Below are 12,905 nucleotides of genomic sequence, written 5' to 3'. Positions count from 1 at the left end.
AGAAAGTCTTACATTTGTAATATAATATTAATACAACAATAACTATATTGAAAGAATAAGGTTAGGGGAATACATTGTCTCCTTCAAACCTGAAAAAAAGTTATATCATGACATTATACAACATTAATCTCAGGGATATTGGTATCAAAATTATACGGGAATTACATCATATTATATGAATAAGGCATATGATAACAATAATTGGCTTTCACAACTTACATTTCTTCTTACATACATTAGGCCTATAGTCTAATACATAAAGAGTCCGAATGGGAACAAATTAAAAGCATGCAAGAAAGGGGAAATGACCAGTGACAATCTGAGCTACCTGGTGGTTACTAGGATTCCCATTACTACTACCTACAGTGCGTTCAAAAAGTATTCAGACCCCTTGACTTTTTCTACATTTTGTTACGTTACAGTCTTATTCTAAAAGTGATTACGTTTTTTTTTCTTGATCAATCTACAAGCAGACTTGGATCAGCTCCGCCAAGCTATCTCCAGGGAGCCACCATTGGGAGACATCAGGAGTTGCTACAGGGCCTTTTGGAAGGGCTCAGTTCCTTGACGGAATGCCCCGACCATGGGTTAAAGGCTATTATGAAGCAAATCAGGGTGTTAAGTCTTCCAGGCTTTTCAATGATGTGCTTCGGGACATGCTAAACCGGTTTGTGTTCGTCTACCTGGACAACATCCTGTTTTTTCCCGATCTGCACAAGAACATGTACTCCATGTCAGACAGGTCCTTCAGCGCCTCCTGGTGAACCAATTGTTTGTGAAAGCCGTGAAGTGTGAGTTCTATCACCTTTCTGAGATATGTCATTGCTGAAGGCAATGTTCAGATGGATCCTGGAAAGGTGAAAGCAGTGGTGGATTGGCCTCAACCAATGTCCAGGGTACAGTTTCAACTGTTTCTTGGGTTTGCAAGCTTCTACCGGCGTTTCATTCGGGATTACAGCACCCTGGCAGCCCCCCTCTCGGCACTCACCTCCCCCAAGGTACCGTTCAAATGGACTCCAGCGGTCGACAAAGCCTTTGTGGACCTGAAGCATCAGTCACAACAGCACCCATCCTCATCCATCCGGACCACTCGCGTCAATTTGTGGTGGAAGTGGATGCTTTGGATTTTGGCGTGGGGGCCATCCTGTCCCAACGCTCCCAACCTGGGCCTGAAGGGGGCCCGGCTAACCGGCTGTTTGTCCCTAACCCAGTCCGGTCCCGGGTTCTGGAATGGGCTCATTCCAACAGGTTGACCTGTCATCCAGGGTCCCGTTGTGCACTAGCCTTCCTTCGACAACGTTTCTGGTGGCCCACAATGGTCCCTGATGTCTTTACCTTCGCCATCGCATGCACTGTGCCATGACGTTGGCCTGGGGGATAGGTTTATGACAGTCATAAAAACCTCTTACCCCCGTTTTTCTCTCTCTACCCTACTGATGTTACATTTGCAAACCCTTGGTTAACATAGAGATTCTGGGAACATCAGAAGGTGGGGGAAATGAACTATATTCTGGTAATGCAACCAATTGAACATATGCGGTGGTACTGTATGAATATGATGTCAGTTCGGTTGTCACCTGAGACATTCTCATCAATGATAAGATGACATAAACTCTACAGTGGAAAGTCTACATATCAGAGTTATCGGATTCACATGGAATTGTTGTTCAATTTAAATGTTTGAATATGAAATTATTCATGAGGGGATGAAATGTGATTTTAGCTTCTAAAATGTGAGATTTGGGTTTTCATAAGATAGGGCTCTGCTCAATCAGTGGCCCGCCGCTGTGAAGGGACATGGGCTATAAAAAAATTAAAATACGCCCTCCTCTCCCTTCCTATATAGGCCCTTGACGACAATGTAACCTCCTGTTCCGAGGACGTGAGGATGACGGTCCTATGTCAGAATGGTTCAGATAATAACTACAGAATGAAGCCAACATCAGCGTGAGCTTTGGTTGCGAACTCTTATTCACTACAGAAGTGATACCTCCTAGCCGTTGAGTTAGCAACAGCAGACGCAACCGAGGGTTAGGAAGGAACAGACAGAGTATTCCGTCTACCACACAACGACGTTACTACAATGTATCCAATTTACCAGCAGAGACATTCTTCAAAGGACTCGGTTGGGCAACACAGACTTCCATCTACCACCAACCTACCGAAGAGTAAATATTTATTGCATTTTTCTTTTCCAAATGGGTGGTAATTTAGAATGCATAAGATACTGTATTCACGATAGTACAGCTTCTTCACTTTTTCCTCAGTCTTCCCGCTCTTTCACTCAAACCCAGCCCCTTTTCTTTTGTGTAACAAGCTGTCATATCTGTTCCGCCCGCTAGGGACATTTTCCTTTATGACGTAATTTGTAATCAAGTCATGATTTAATTATGTTTAAGTGTGATTCTGTGTGATTAGTTAGGTATTTAGTAAATAAATGATTAAACCCAATTTTGTATTGCTGATTCAAATTGTTAGCCAGGGTTCGTGCAGAGTTTATTCGGAAGATAACAGCTCTATAAATATTATTTCGTGGTGCCCGACTCTCTAGTTAATTACATTTTCATGATTAGCTCAATATTAATTACGGAGAAATTATTTTATAGAATAGCATGTCATATCATTTAATCTGACATAGCCAAAGACACAACAACTCTGTGTGCTCAAAACACTCCCCGGCAAGCTCCTTCTGGCCTCTTGCAGCCACTACTGGTTCCTCAGCATCCCTAGTCTCATGTATCTCTAGACTTTGTCACTGGGCTCCCTCCGTCTGATGGCAACACTATCATTCTAACAGTAGTCGACCGGTTCTCCAAGGCCGCCCATTTCATCCCTTTCCCCAAACTACCTTCCCGCAATGAGACAGCCCAGCTTATGGTGCAGCATCTCTTCCGGATCCATGGACTCCCAGTAGACATGGTCTCCGATCGGGGTCCTCAGTTCTTGTCTCAGTTCTGGAAGGCATTCTGCAACCTTATTGGGTCGTCGGCCAGCCTGTCATCTGGATTCCATCGCCAAACTAACGGTCAGTCGGAGTGAGCCAACCAAGACCTGGAGACCACCTTAAGGTGCCAGGTCTCAACTAACCCCACTACCTGGAGCCGTCAAATGGTCTGGGTGGAGTATGCCTGGAACACTCTTCCCAGTTCTGCCATGAGACTCTCCCCTTTCGAGTGCTCCATGGGGTATCAGCCACTACTCTTCCCTGAACAAGAGCAGGAGGTCAGCGTACCCTCGGCCCAGATGTTTGTCTGCCACTGTCGACGTACCTGGAGAACAGCCAGGGTGGTTATTCTCAAGACCAACTCCAGGTATCGTCGACAAGCGGACCGTCGCCGGACCCCAGATCCCCGCTACCATATTGGGCAGAGGGTATGGCTTCAAACTTGGGATCTGCCCCTTCGGGTAGAGTCCCGCAAGTGGTCTCCTCGGTTCATTGGTCCATCTCCAGAGTTTCACTGCTGTCCGTCTTGTGTTACCCCGTGCACTCCGTATTCACCCTACCTTCCATGTGTCTGGGATTAAGCCTGTGTCTCACTGTCCTTTGTCTTCTGTCTCCAGGCCCATCCCCCGGGTTATTGCTGGCCAGCCAGCGTATATGGTAAGATGCCTCCTGAAGGTTCGACCACAGGGCAGGGGCTTCCAGTACCTCGTCGACTTGGTTGTTTATGGCCCGGAAGAGAGGTACTGGGTTCCTGCTAAAGACATCTTGGACCCAGTACTCATTGCAGATTTCCACCGCCGATAGCACAGGCAGCCAGGTCTGCGCCCGGGTAGGACGCCAGGTGGAGTGTGTGTGAGTGTTTGTGGGGGGGGGGGGTGTCACCTGTCCTTGTGATTGTCTCCACCCCCTCCAAGTGTCGCTTATTTCCCCCAGTGTATTTCTCCCTGTGTTTCCTGTCTCTCTGTGCCAGTTAATCTTGTATATTTCCAAGTCAACCAGCACTTTTCCCATTCTCCTGCTTTTTGCATTCTCCTTTTTCTTGTCCTCCTGGTTTTGACCCTTGTCTGTTTCTGGACTTTGTACCTGCTTGCCTGACCATTCTGCCTGCCTTGACCACGAGCCTGTATGCCACTCTGTACCTCCTGGACTCTTGATCTGGTTTTGCCTGTCCACAACCATTCTCTTGCCTACCCCTTTGGATTAATAAACATGGTAAGACTCCACCCATCTGCCTCCTGTGTCTGAATTTGGGTCTCGCCTTGTGCCTTGATAAAAACAGGTTTCAAGAAATGCTTGCTAATTTCTTACAAATGAAAAACTAAAATATCACATTTACATCATTCATTGCTCACTCTTACCAATTCAAGATGGCGCTATCCATACCTCTAATAAACAATCAAGATCATAATGCTTCAAATATATATAATATATATGTTACCAGTACATGTTTAGTATTAGTGGATTGAATACATCGCTTTGCTCAGCTTTACTTCCTGACGTGTTTCCATTCCCCTTTAAACAATTGCGGTGTCCTTCATAGGGCTTAACTCTCTCTAATCTTTTCAACAATGATCCCCTGATAAAAGTGTTTGACTCATCGGAGTCTGGGCATGCATACAAGGGAGTGACCTATATGTGTGTGTGTGTTGGAGAGAGATGGCAAGACTGGGAGAAAGAAAGCGAGCGAGAGAGAGAGAGAGAGAGAGAGAGAGAGAGAGACAAAGAGAAGAGAGAGGGAAAAGGAGAGGGATAGTATATTAGAAATGTATACAGACACAGACTAGACAAACTTGTCTAGTCTCCTTGTTGACAACGGCTAGAAGGAGTGGTAAGGCACAGAACACTTCCTCTTTCTGTCTATTTCTCCCAGTTCTGTGCTGTATACTAAGGAGCATCCTCTCATCTATGTTATTTATCTTCCTCTCTCTCAGTAGCAGTGAGAGTAATATGAGAGATAAGTACCTCTGTTGCAGCAATAAATCAAATGCATTGCTATATCAAGGCATACACAATCTGATTCCCAGAGTTTGTATGTGTCTGTATGTGTGTGTGTGTGTATAGCTGTAGCTATACACCACTCTGATTGCCGAGATTTGAAAGTTTGTCATTGGCTTCGCTACTCTGATTGGTTAGAGATGATCCAATAGATCATGACTTTGTTTTATACAACACCCCTCATTTTGACGTCACCACAAACGACTTCAATGATGGCAGTCTCAGACTGAAATATGTGATGAATGATAGAGCAGTGTAAGAATTCAGGCAATTGATGCAGTCATTGAATGAGCAATATGAAACTGGGTAAAACAATATCTGTCATTTCCGCTCATGATATCAGTCAACCGAGCCGCTCATGGGGCGGGAGTGTAGCCTCGTGGTTAGAGCATTGGACAAGTAACCGAAAGGTTGCAAGATCGAATCCCCAAGCTGATAAGGTACAAATCTGTCGTTCTGCCCCTGAACAAGGCAGTTAACCCTAGGTCGTCATTGAAAATAAGAATTTGTTCTTAACTGACTTGCCTAGTTAAATTAAGGTAAAATAAAAATGAAAACAACAACGCTGACTGCATCAACTAAACCTGAAACTGATGTAGAAGAAATGAGGGAGAAAGAAAACAAAGACAGACAATTTACTGGTAGGTAAACCAGGTGAAGTGTAAGATCAACCCTTGAGGCTGGTAACTCATAGACAACCAAACAAAACTATCTCACCCTACCTCAACCTCTCCTTACTCTGTCAGTCCTTAGTCACCCATTCATCCCTTTCTCTTCTCCTCCTCCTCTCTCTTTCTCAGTCCATACTGTGTCAGTTAGATCTTGTCAGACAGACGAGTCTAGTCATTAAAGTAGGACAAATCACATTTACTACCAATTATACCCTATCTAACCATGTGGGCTCTGTTAGTGGGCCTGCCTCAACACATACACACACACACACACACATACATACCTCTATGTTGTAGCTATGTGGTTTCTCTGTGTAGCTGGTCTCCAGTTCATCTCCGTGACTGAGTTGGCTCTCGTCCCCGTGTCCTGCCCCCACCTCACAGTGGAACAGCAGGGGGGCCAGACAACACACACTGCTAGGACAGCACCTGGGCATGATGGCTCTCTGTCTGTCTGCCTCTCTGTACAGTGTGTCTGTTGGTCTGTCTGTTGCACATTGATGTCTTCACTTGCAGGTAGTCTGTTAACTACAATAGGGAGACACTACTTTCCACTTGACTTTTCTGGGAACCAGGACAACAGAATCAGACGTTTCTCCGCCTGTCTCTGTTTCGTCTCTTTCTGTCAATCTCCCTCTCTCTCAAAATCCTAAACAAGACTACTGAAGTCCTCTCTGCTTTTTAATGCCATCAAACTTCACTTTCGTCTTCGGCGTTCTCTCTGTCTCTCTCTCTGGTGACTGAACAGTCTAACGTTGTGGTGATTATCTCTGTGTTAACTGCTGATCCAACAGAAATGTTTCTACATACTCCCTCTTTTGCTCCAGGCTTTAGGATTAAGGCACTCCCTCTCAGGTGTGTAAGAGGATACACCTTTACCAGGATGACATGTAGATCATCTACCCTCCTCCTTTTCACTCCCTCTCTCCTTCTTTAATCTCAACCCGTTCACCTCTTTTCTTTGCCAAACACTTTTGATTCTCTTTCTCTCTCTCTTTCTCACACACACACCTTCCTCTTTAAGGTGTGTATTCAGGTAGGAAGTGGGAGGGGAGACCTGAGCTAAAAATAGAACAGGTAGGACCTGTTAGACTGGATACTGTAGATGGGAACACACACACACCCATCTTGTCTCTGTTAGATATTACACTGATCAAAAATATAAACGCAATATAAATGTAAAGTGTATCAGTTAGATCTTGTCAGTCAGTCAGTACCCGCAAAACACTAGTTTCAACGTCAACAGAGTTGCAGAGTTGCAAAGAAAAAGCCATATCTCTGTCCAGTGTCTGTGTTCTTTTGCCCATCTTAATCTTTTCTTTTCATTGGCCAGTCTAAGATACAGCTTTTTATTTGCAACTCTGCCTAGAAGGCCAGCATCCCAGTCGCCTCTTTACTGTTGACATTGAGACTGGTGTTTTGCGGGTACTATTTAATGAAGCTGCCAGTTGAGGACTTGTGAGGCGTCTGTTTTTCAAACTAGACACTCTAATGTACTTGTCCTCTTGCTCAGTTGTGAACCGGGGCCTCCCACTCCTCTTTCTATTCTGGTTAGAGCCAGTTTGCGCTGTTCTGTGAAGGGAGTAGTACACAGCGTTGTACGATATCTTCAGTTTCTTGGCAATTTCTCACATGGAATAGCCTTCATTTCTCAGAACAAGAATAGACTGATGAGTTTCAGAAGAAAGTTATTTGTTTCTGGCCATTTTGAGCCTGTAATCGAACCCACAAATGCTGATGCTCCAGATACTCAACTAGTCTAAAGAAGGCCAGTTTTGTTACTTCTTTAATCAGAACAACAGTTTTCAGCTGTGCTAACATAATTGCAAAAGGGTTTTCTAATGATCAATTAGCCTTTTAGCTAACACAACATGCCATTGGAACACAGGAGTGATGGTTGCTGATAATGGGCCTCTGTATGCCTATGTAGATATTCCATACAAAATCAGCCGTTTCCAGCTTCAATAGTCATTTACAACATTAACCATGTCTACACTGTATTTCTGATCAATTTGATGTTATTTTAATGGACAAAAAAATGTATTTTCTTTTAAAAACAAGAACATTTCTAAGTGACCCCAAACCTTTGAACAGTAGTGTATAACTGTATTGTTTTTAGTGATTCGCCATTGTGAAGCCATAGGCTCAGGTTTTCTGGGTCTCTATATTTTTGGTTGGATAGGTTTCTCAATTTCTATCTTAGGTTGTTGCATTCTTCATCAAACCATTTGTCATTGTTGTTCATTTCTTAGGTTATCTGCTTGACATTTTTAGATTTGATAGGGAAGCTGAGAGGTCAACTATAGTGTTTAGGTTTTCTACTGCCAGGTTTACACCTTCAGTACTACAGTGAAAAATTTTGTCCAGAAAATTGTCTAGAAGGGATTGGTAGATTTCCACACTACTCTCCTTCCATATATAGCATGTCTTAATATTATTCAGCTCCTTTAGATTTGATGCCTCATGATTGAGCAAAGCTCTGTTCAAGTAGAGTGAGATGTTTCTGTGATCTGATAGGACTTACTGTGAACACTCTAATAAGAGACTCTGGGTTGAGGTCAGTGATAAAGTAGTCTACAGTAACACTGCCAGGAGATGAGCTATATGTGTGCCTACCATAGGAGTCCCCTCGAAGCCTACCATTGACTATGTACATACTCAGCGTCCGACAGAGCTACAGGAGTAGTGACCCGTTTTCTTGGTTATGTTGTCGTAGTTGTGTCTAGGGGGGCATATGGGGGAAGGAATGTTTTCACCTCCAGGTAGGTGTTTAACCACCTTTGTAAGGCGTGCGTACTGGAGGTAGAGAAGTCAGGCACAGGAGAGCAAACTATGTTACAATGGCGCAGTTTAATGAATAAAATCACCGTGAACAAAAACAATATATCCAATGGGACAAAAACCCCAGACATAACGTGCACAAGCACTTACAAAAAACATTACCGGACAAGGACATGTGGGGATCAGAGGGTTAAATACACAACATGCAAGTGATGGAATTGAAACCAGGTGTGTGGGAAGACATGACAAAACAAATGGAAAATGAAAGGTGGATTGGCGATGGCTAGAATACCGGTGATGCCGAACGCTGAACGTCGCCCGAACAAGGAGAGGGACTGACTTCGGTATGAAGTGCTGAGGGTGTCAGGTTCGCAACAAGTTTTAGCATTTAGATGCTGTCATCGTTATAGGTAGCGGATATTAAATGTATATCGTTATAGGTAGCACAGATGAAGACATTTTTATCTGTTGAGATAATTTCCTTATTAATTTCTAGCCAGATGTAAAATGTTCCTGTTTTGACTAGTTTAATAGAGTGGGTTAGATCTGCTCTATACCAAATTAGCATACCCCCTGAGTCTCTTCCCTGTTTCACACCTGGTAGTTTGGTGGATGGGACTACCAGCTCTCTGTAACCTAGAAGGCAACCAGTGAGTCCATCTCCTTTATACCATGTTTCTTGTAGGATGACAATGTCTGTACATGAAATGTATTTGATGAAGTCTGGATTCCTGCTCTTTAGGCCAAAGGCAGATAACCTCAGACCTTGTATATTCCAGGATGGGATAGTAAAGCTTTGTGTTCCATAGTGTCTAGTGTTGTTTTTGTGTGGTTTAGGCCCGGACCATCATAGTAGCTGTGAGAAGAGCATGTTGAGCATCTGATACATACCTCTTAGGTTGCAGGATGGGGGATGGGCAGGTGTAATAGTGGGGGTTGGGCCTGTTGCTCTGCTCACTGCCTGGGCATATGCCCTGCTGTCATGTTGAGGTTCTTGCTGCAGGGGCAGGGAGCATGGGGTGGGCAGACGGGGCATAGGTCTGATATGGGGGGGCCTATATAGAGTTTGGCAAGGGTTTGCTTGGGGTGGTCTTAGCTGGTTGGGGTGTGGCTTGTGATGCTGTGGTCTGGGTGTAGATCCTCTTGGCATGGGTTCTCTCAGTGCAGGTCTTTCAGGAGGGGTCTTGCAGGTCTGGGAGGGTGTCTCGCTGGTCTGGGCGGGGTGTCCATTGCTCCTGTGTGAGGATCTGGGGCTACTGTTCAGGGTGATGTCCTTCAGGGTCCTGGCAAAAGTTGGGATGGCTGCCTTGTAGAGGTGGACCTGGTCATAAAGGCTGTTAAAGTCCAGGGTGGAGTGGTGGGCCAGGTAGACATTAGGTTTCGAGGCACAGTCTCGCGAAATGCTTGTATTCACCTGCTGTATGGTGGCAGGGTGAAAGTATTTTTGTGGTATCAGGGTGAAGATAACCACTTGTGTGTTGGGGAAAGTGTAAGAAGCTTTTTCAATCACTCCCTTGAGTGCTGTGGCCACCCTTTCCTGCTGGGCCCTCAGGTCATTTGTGTCCGTGTGAATTATGTGGCTGGAGGACCCTAGTCTGTCCTCTGACAACAGCTCCAGGGCATATCTAGTGTTCGAGCACCAGAGCTTAGCTATTTGGTGTTTGGGAAAAAGTTATTCCTCTTGAATATATTTGCCATTTGAGTCAACAAGGAGCACAATCTCTGGCTTTTGTGTGTCCTCAGTGGATGTGTGTGGGTTGTCAAGAGAGCAATCAGAGGAGCTGACAGGGGGGCTATTAGGAGGGAGGGTGTCTGTTGGGTTGGTGGGTTGTCTATCCCATTGTTGTGTTGGGGTCTGGGTAGGATGTTCTGCTGGCTTCTCTGGGGGAGCTTCTCTCTTGCTATCCCCCCCCTCTCTCTGGAAAATTGTGGGCAGGTGAATTATTGGATGCCTTTTAATAAAAAAATGAATAACAAAAACAGTGTTTTGGTGGGATTTATTGACCAAGGTCTAGAAAGATATATCCATATTTTGTTTTGTTATGGTTTGACATCTCCTTTGTCTAGTATTCCGCCCAACCAAGAAGCTTCAACTGCTGGGGAACACTGAATCCAGCTAATCTATTTGAGGATCAACCATCCATCAATCTTGAGAAAGAAGTATCTTCACTGTATAATGCTGATTCATTTCAATGTTAAACAAATTAATTTAAACATTAACACAACAATTAAAATGGCTGCTGCATTTGTGGCTATCTCCAGCGATGCAGAAACTGATGTCAAGGAAATTAGACCTGCAGCAAGGATCTGGGACGAAATGCCACAAAGTTTTACCTCTTTTTATCATGGCGAGAGACATCCTGAAGAAGGAGGAGGCCATAGCCAACCCCATTAAGGAGGAAGAGCTCTGCCACCATCTCATACATGAAATTCATCCAAACTACTTGGGGTTAGCAGATGGTAGTGTTGTGACTGAGTTTCTGGCAAAAGCTGGATGTAAGGTGGTGGGGAGGGTGATGAGGTGCATGATAACATTCAAGGGTCAACTCACAAACTGCTCCAATGGAGATGGTTTTGTATATGTTGAAGCAGCCCCCATCACTCCAATCACAGGGTTTGTAAAGATTGGCCCTCACTGGATCAAAGTGTTTTATGACGGACCTGCACGTAGACATGACTAGCAGACATAATCCCACTCTAGAGGGGGTCAGGAGATGATAGAGTACAGTCTTCCTACACTGGAATTACATAAGGTGAAAAAAGAAGAAGAATATGAGGAAACATTTTCTAAATGAAGCTGGGAAAGTGGCTACTGAGACCAGTGACAATCATAACCTAACGGAAAACGCGGTGCAACCCCAAAACGCGGTGCAACCCCAAAACGCGGTGCAAATCACTGGGAAATTCAAAAAAAGCAGCCAAACATCAATGCTGGCCTTTATTCAAACAATCCGTAATCAACAAATGCCCAAGAGGCCTAGGGTACAAATCTCCCCATCAGAGTCTGTAGTTAGGACACCAGCAGAAAAGAAGGCTGATATGGAGGATATATTCCTAGGAGAAGTGGAGAAAAGTCCCCCTAATTTGCCATCCAGAACAAAATTATTCATGAATGGTGGAACATGAATGATTGAAATCATCTAGATTTGAGTCGCCTATATTACCTGGTTCAGAAAAGGACATTCTTAGTATGTGAGTATAACCTCTGTCACTAACATGTCTTTTCAAGAGAATGAGGAATCTGCAGATATTCACATTTTCATGAAAACTCTTAATACATGTCCCAAACAAAACCCGCCTTTGAGACAGGAACTCAGTCTCCCTAATCCTGCTATCAGAAAACATTGTACCATGAACTTTTTCGAACCATTAATCAGACTAAAATGCTCTGTGACCCTCATCCCAAACCTAAAGGAATATTAGGAGGTCATGTGAATATTTGTAGCATTATTCCTAAGAGTGAACAGGTGGAACATTAATTGACTGACTCCAATCTTTTTTCTATTTCTCTGAAATATGGCTGAATAAATCTTCTCCTATTTCCACCTTTAATGTCCCTGGATATTCCATATTCAGGAGAGACAGGGGAGAGGGCAGAGGGGGTGGATTGCTTATGAACATGAAAAATAACTTTAAATGCAATCGTATCATATGGAAACATGTCAATGACCGTGAATGTACAGTATGGGGCTGAATGTCTTCCTCCCCCTCATATGTCTTTCACAATTATTGGATTATATCGACCACCAACATCTGATACCTTGTTTTATGATAATCTAAATGCCATGCTTAAAAAATGTGATCATAAGAAGTATATCATCTTCATGGGCGATTTCAATCAGGAATCACAGACCATTTCAACCTGACAATACAAGGACCAACTAAAGAAACACAGACATCCCAGACTCAAATTGATCTGCTGTTCACTAACATACCTGATCGAATAACTATGTCCATTAACTTACTAACTGGCATATTTGACCATAATGCTACATTGTGGTTAGAAAGCTCACTATATCAATGTGCAACAGTATGATAGAAAAAATCTTAAAAAGTGAGCAGAGTAACTACGATGCAGCTATAAGTCAAATTGACTGGTCTGATCTGTTATGCAATGAAGACCCAGAGTCTGGATACAGAACATTTATGTCAGCTATTGACTAAGTGAATACCTCTTTTACCAGGAATTTCAATATAAGTCAAGTAGTCAAACCTCCCTACCATGGATCAACGAGGACCTCTGGAGGCAGATGAGAAAACGGGATCTTTCCTTGAAAAAAACACTGAAGTCTGGTCAGAATGATGCCAGACGTATATTCACATCACTGAGAAATAAGGTGGTTAGGAATAAAAAACAAAATCAAAAGCAGAGTCCTTAGACTGATCAATGACGCAAAAGGAAACGGCAAAGTGATTTGTGAAAATCTCAACAAACTAACAGGGAGAGGAGCTGAAAAGTCCAAAAACCATCCTGAAAGCAAGGTTAATGGGATTCTAATTCAAGACTCCAATTT

The 12,905-nt window shown here is 43.7% G+C and overlaps 1 protein-coding gene across 5 annotated transcripts in view; it reads right to left on the bottom strand.

Annotated features, from left to right (window-relative positions):
- The window catches only part of si:dkey-172j4.3 (diacylglycerol kinase delta), a 114,380-nt gene that overhangs the window by 56,083 nt on the left and 45,392 nt on the right, over positions 1-12,905 (bottom strand). The window contains exon 1 of one of the 5 annotated variants that reach the window (XM_064940117.1): positions 5,895-6,561. The exons of the other annotated variants lie outside the window; for them this stretch is intronic. Within the exon in view, the coding sequence (XP_064796189.1) occupies positions 5,895-6,047 (153 nt within the window). The 5' untranslated portion in view covers positions 6,048-6,561. Of the gene's footprint in view, positions 1-5,894; positions 6,562-12,905 lie in introns of those variants that run through there. 5 annotated transcript variants of the gene reach the window in all.

Source organism: Oncorhynchus masou, chromosome 27 (assembly GCF_036934945.1).
Source record: "Oncorhynchus masou masou isolate Uvic2021 chromosome 27, UVic_Omas_1.1, whole genome shotgun sequence".
In the NCBI taxonomy this organism is placed as follows: Eukaryota; Metazoa; Chordata; class Actinopteri; order Salmoniformes; family Salmonidae; genus Oncorhynchus; species Oncorhynchus masou.
This window is presented reverse-complemented; position numbering and strand designations above follow the sequence as displayed.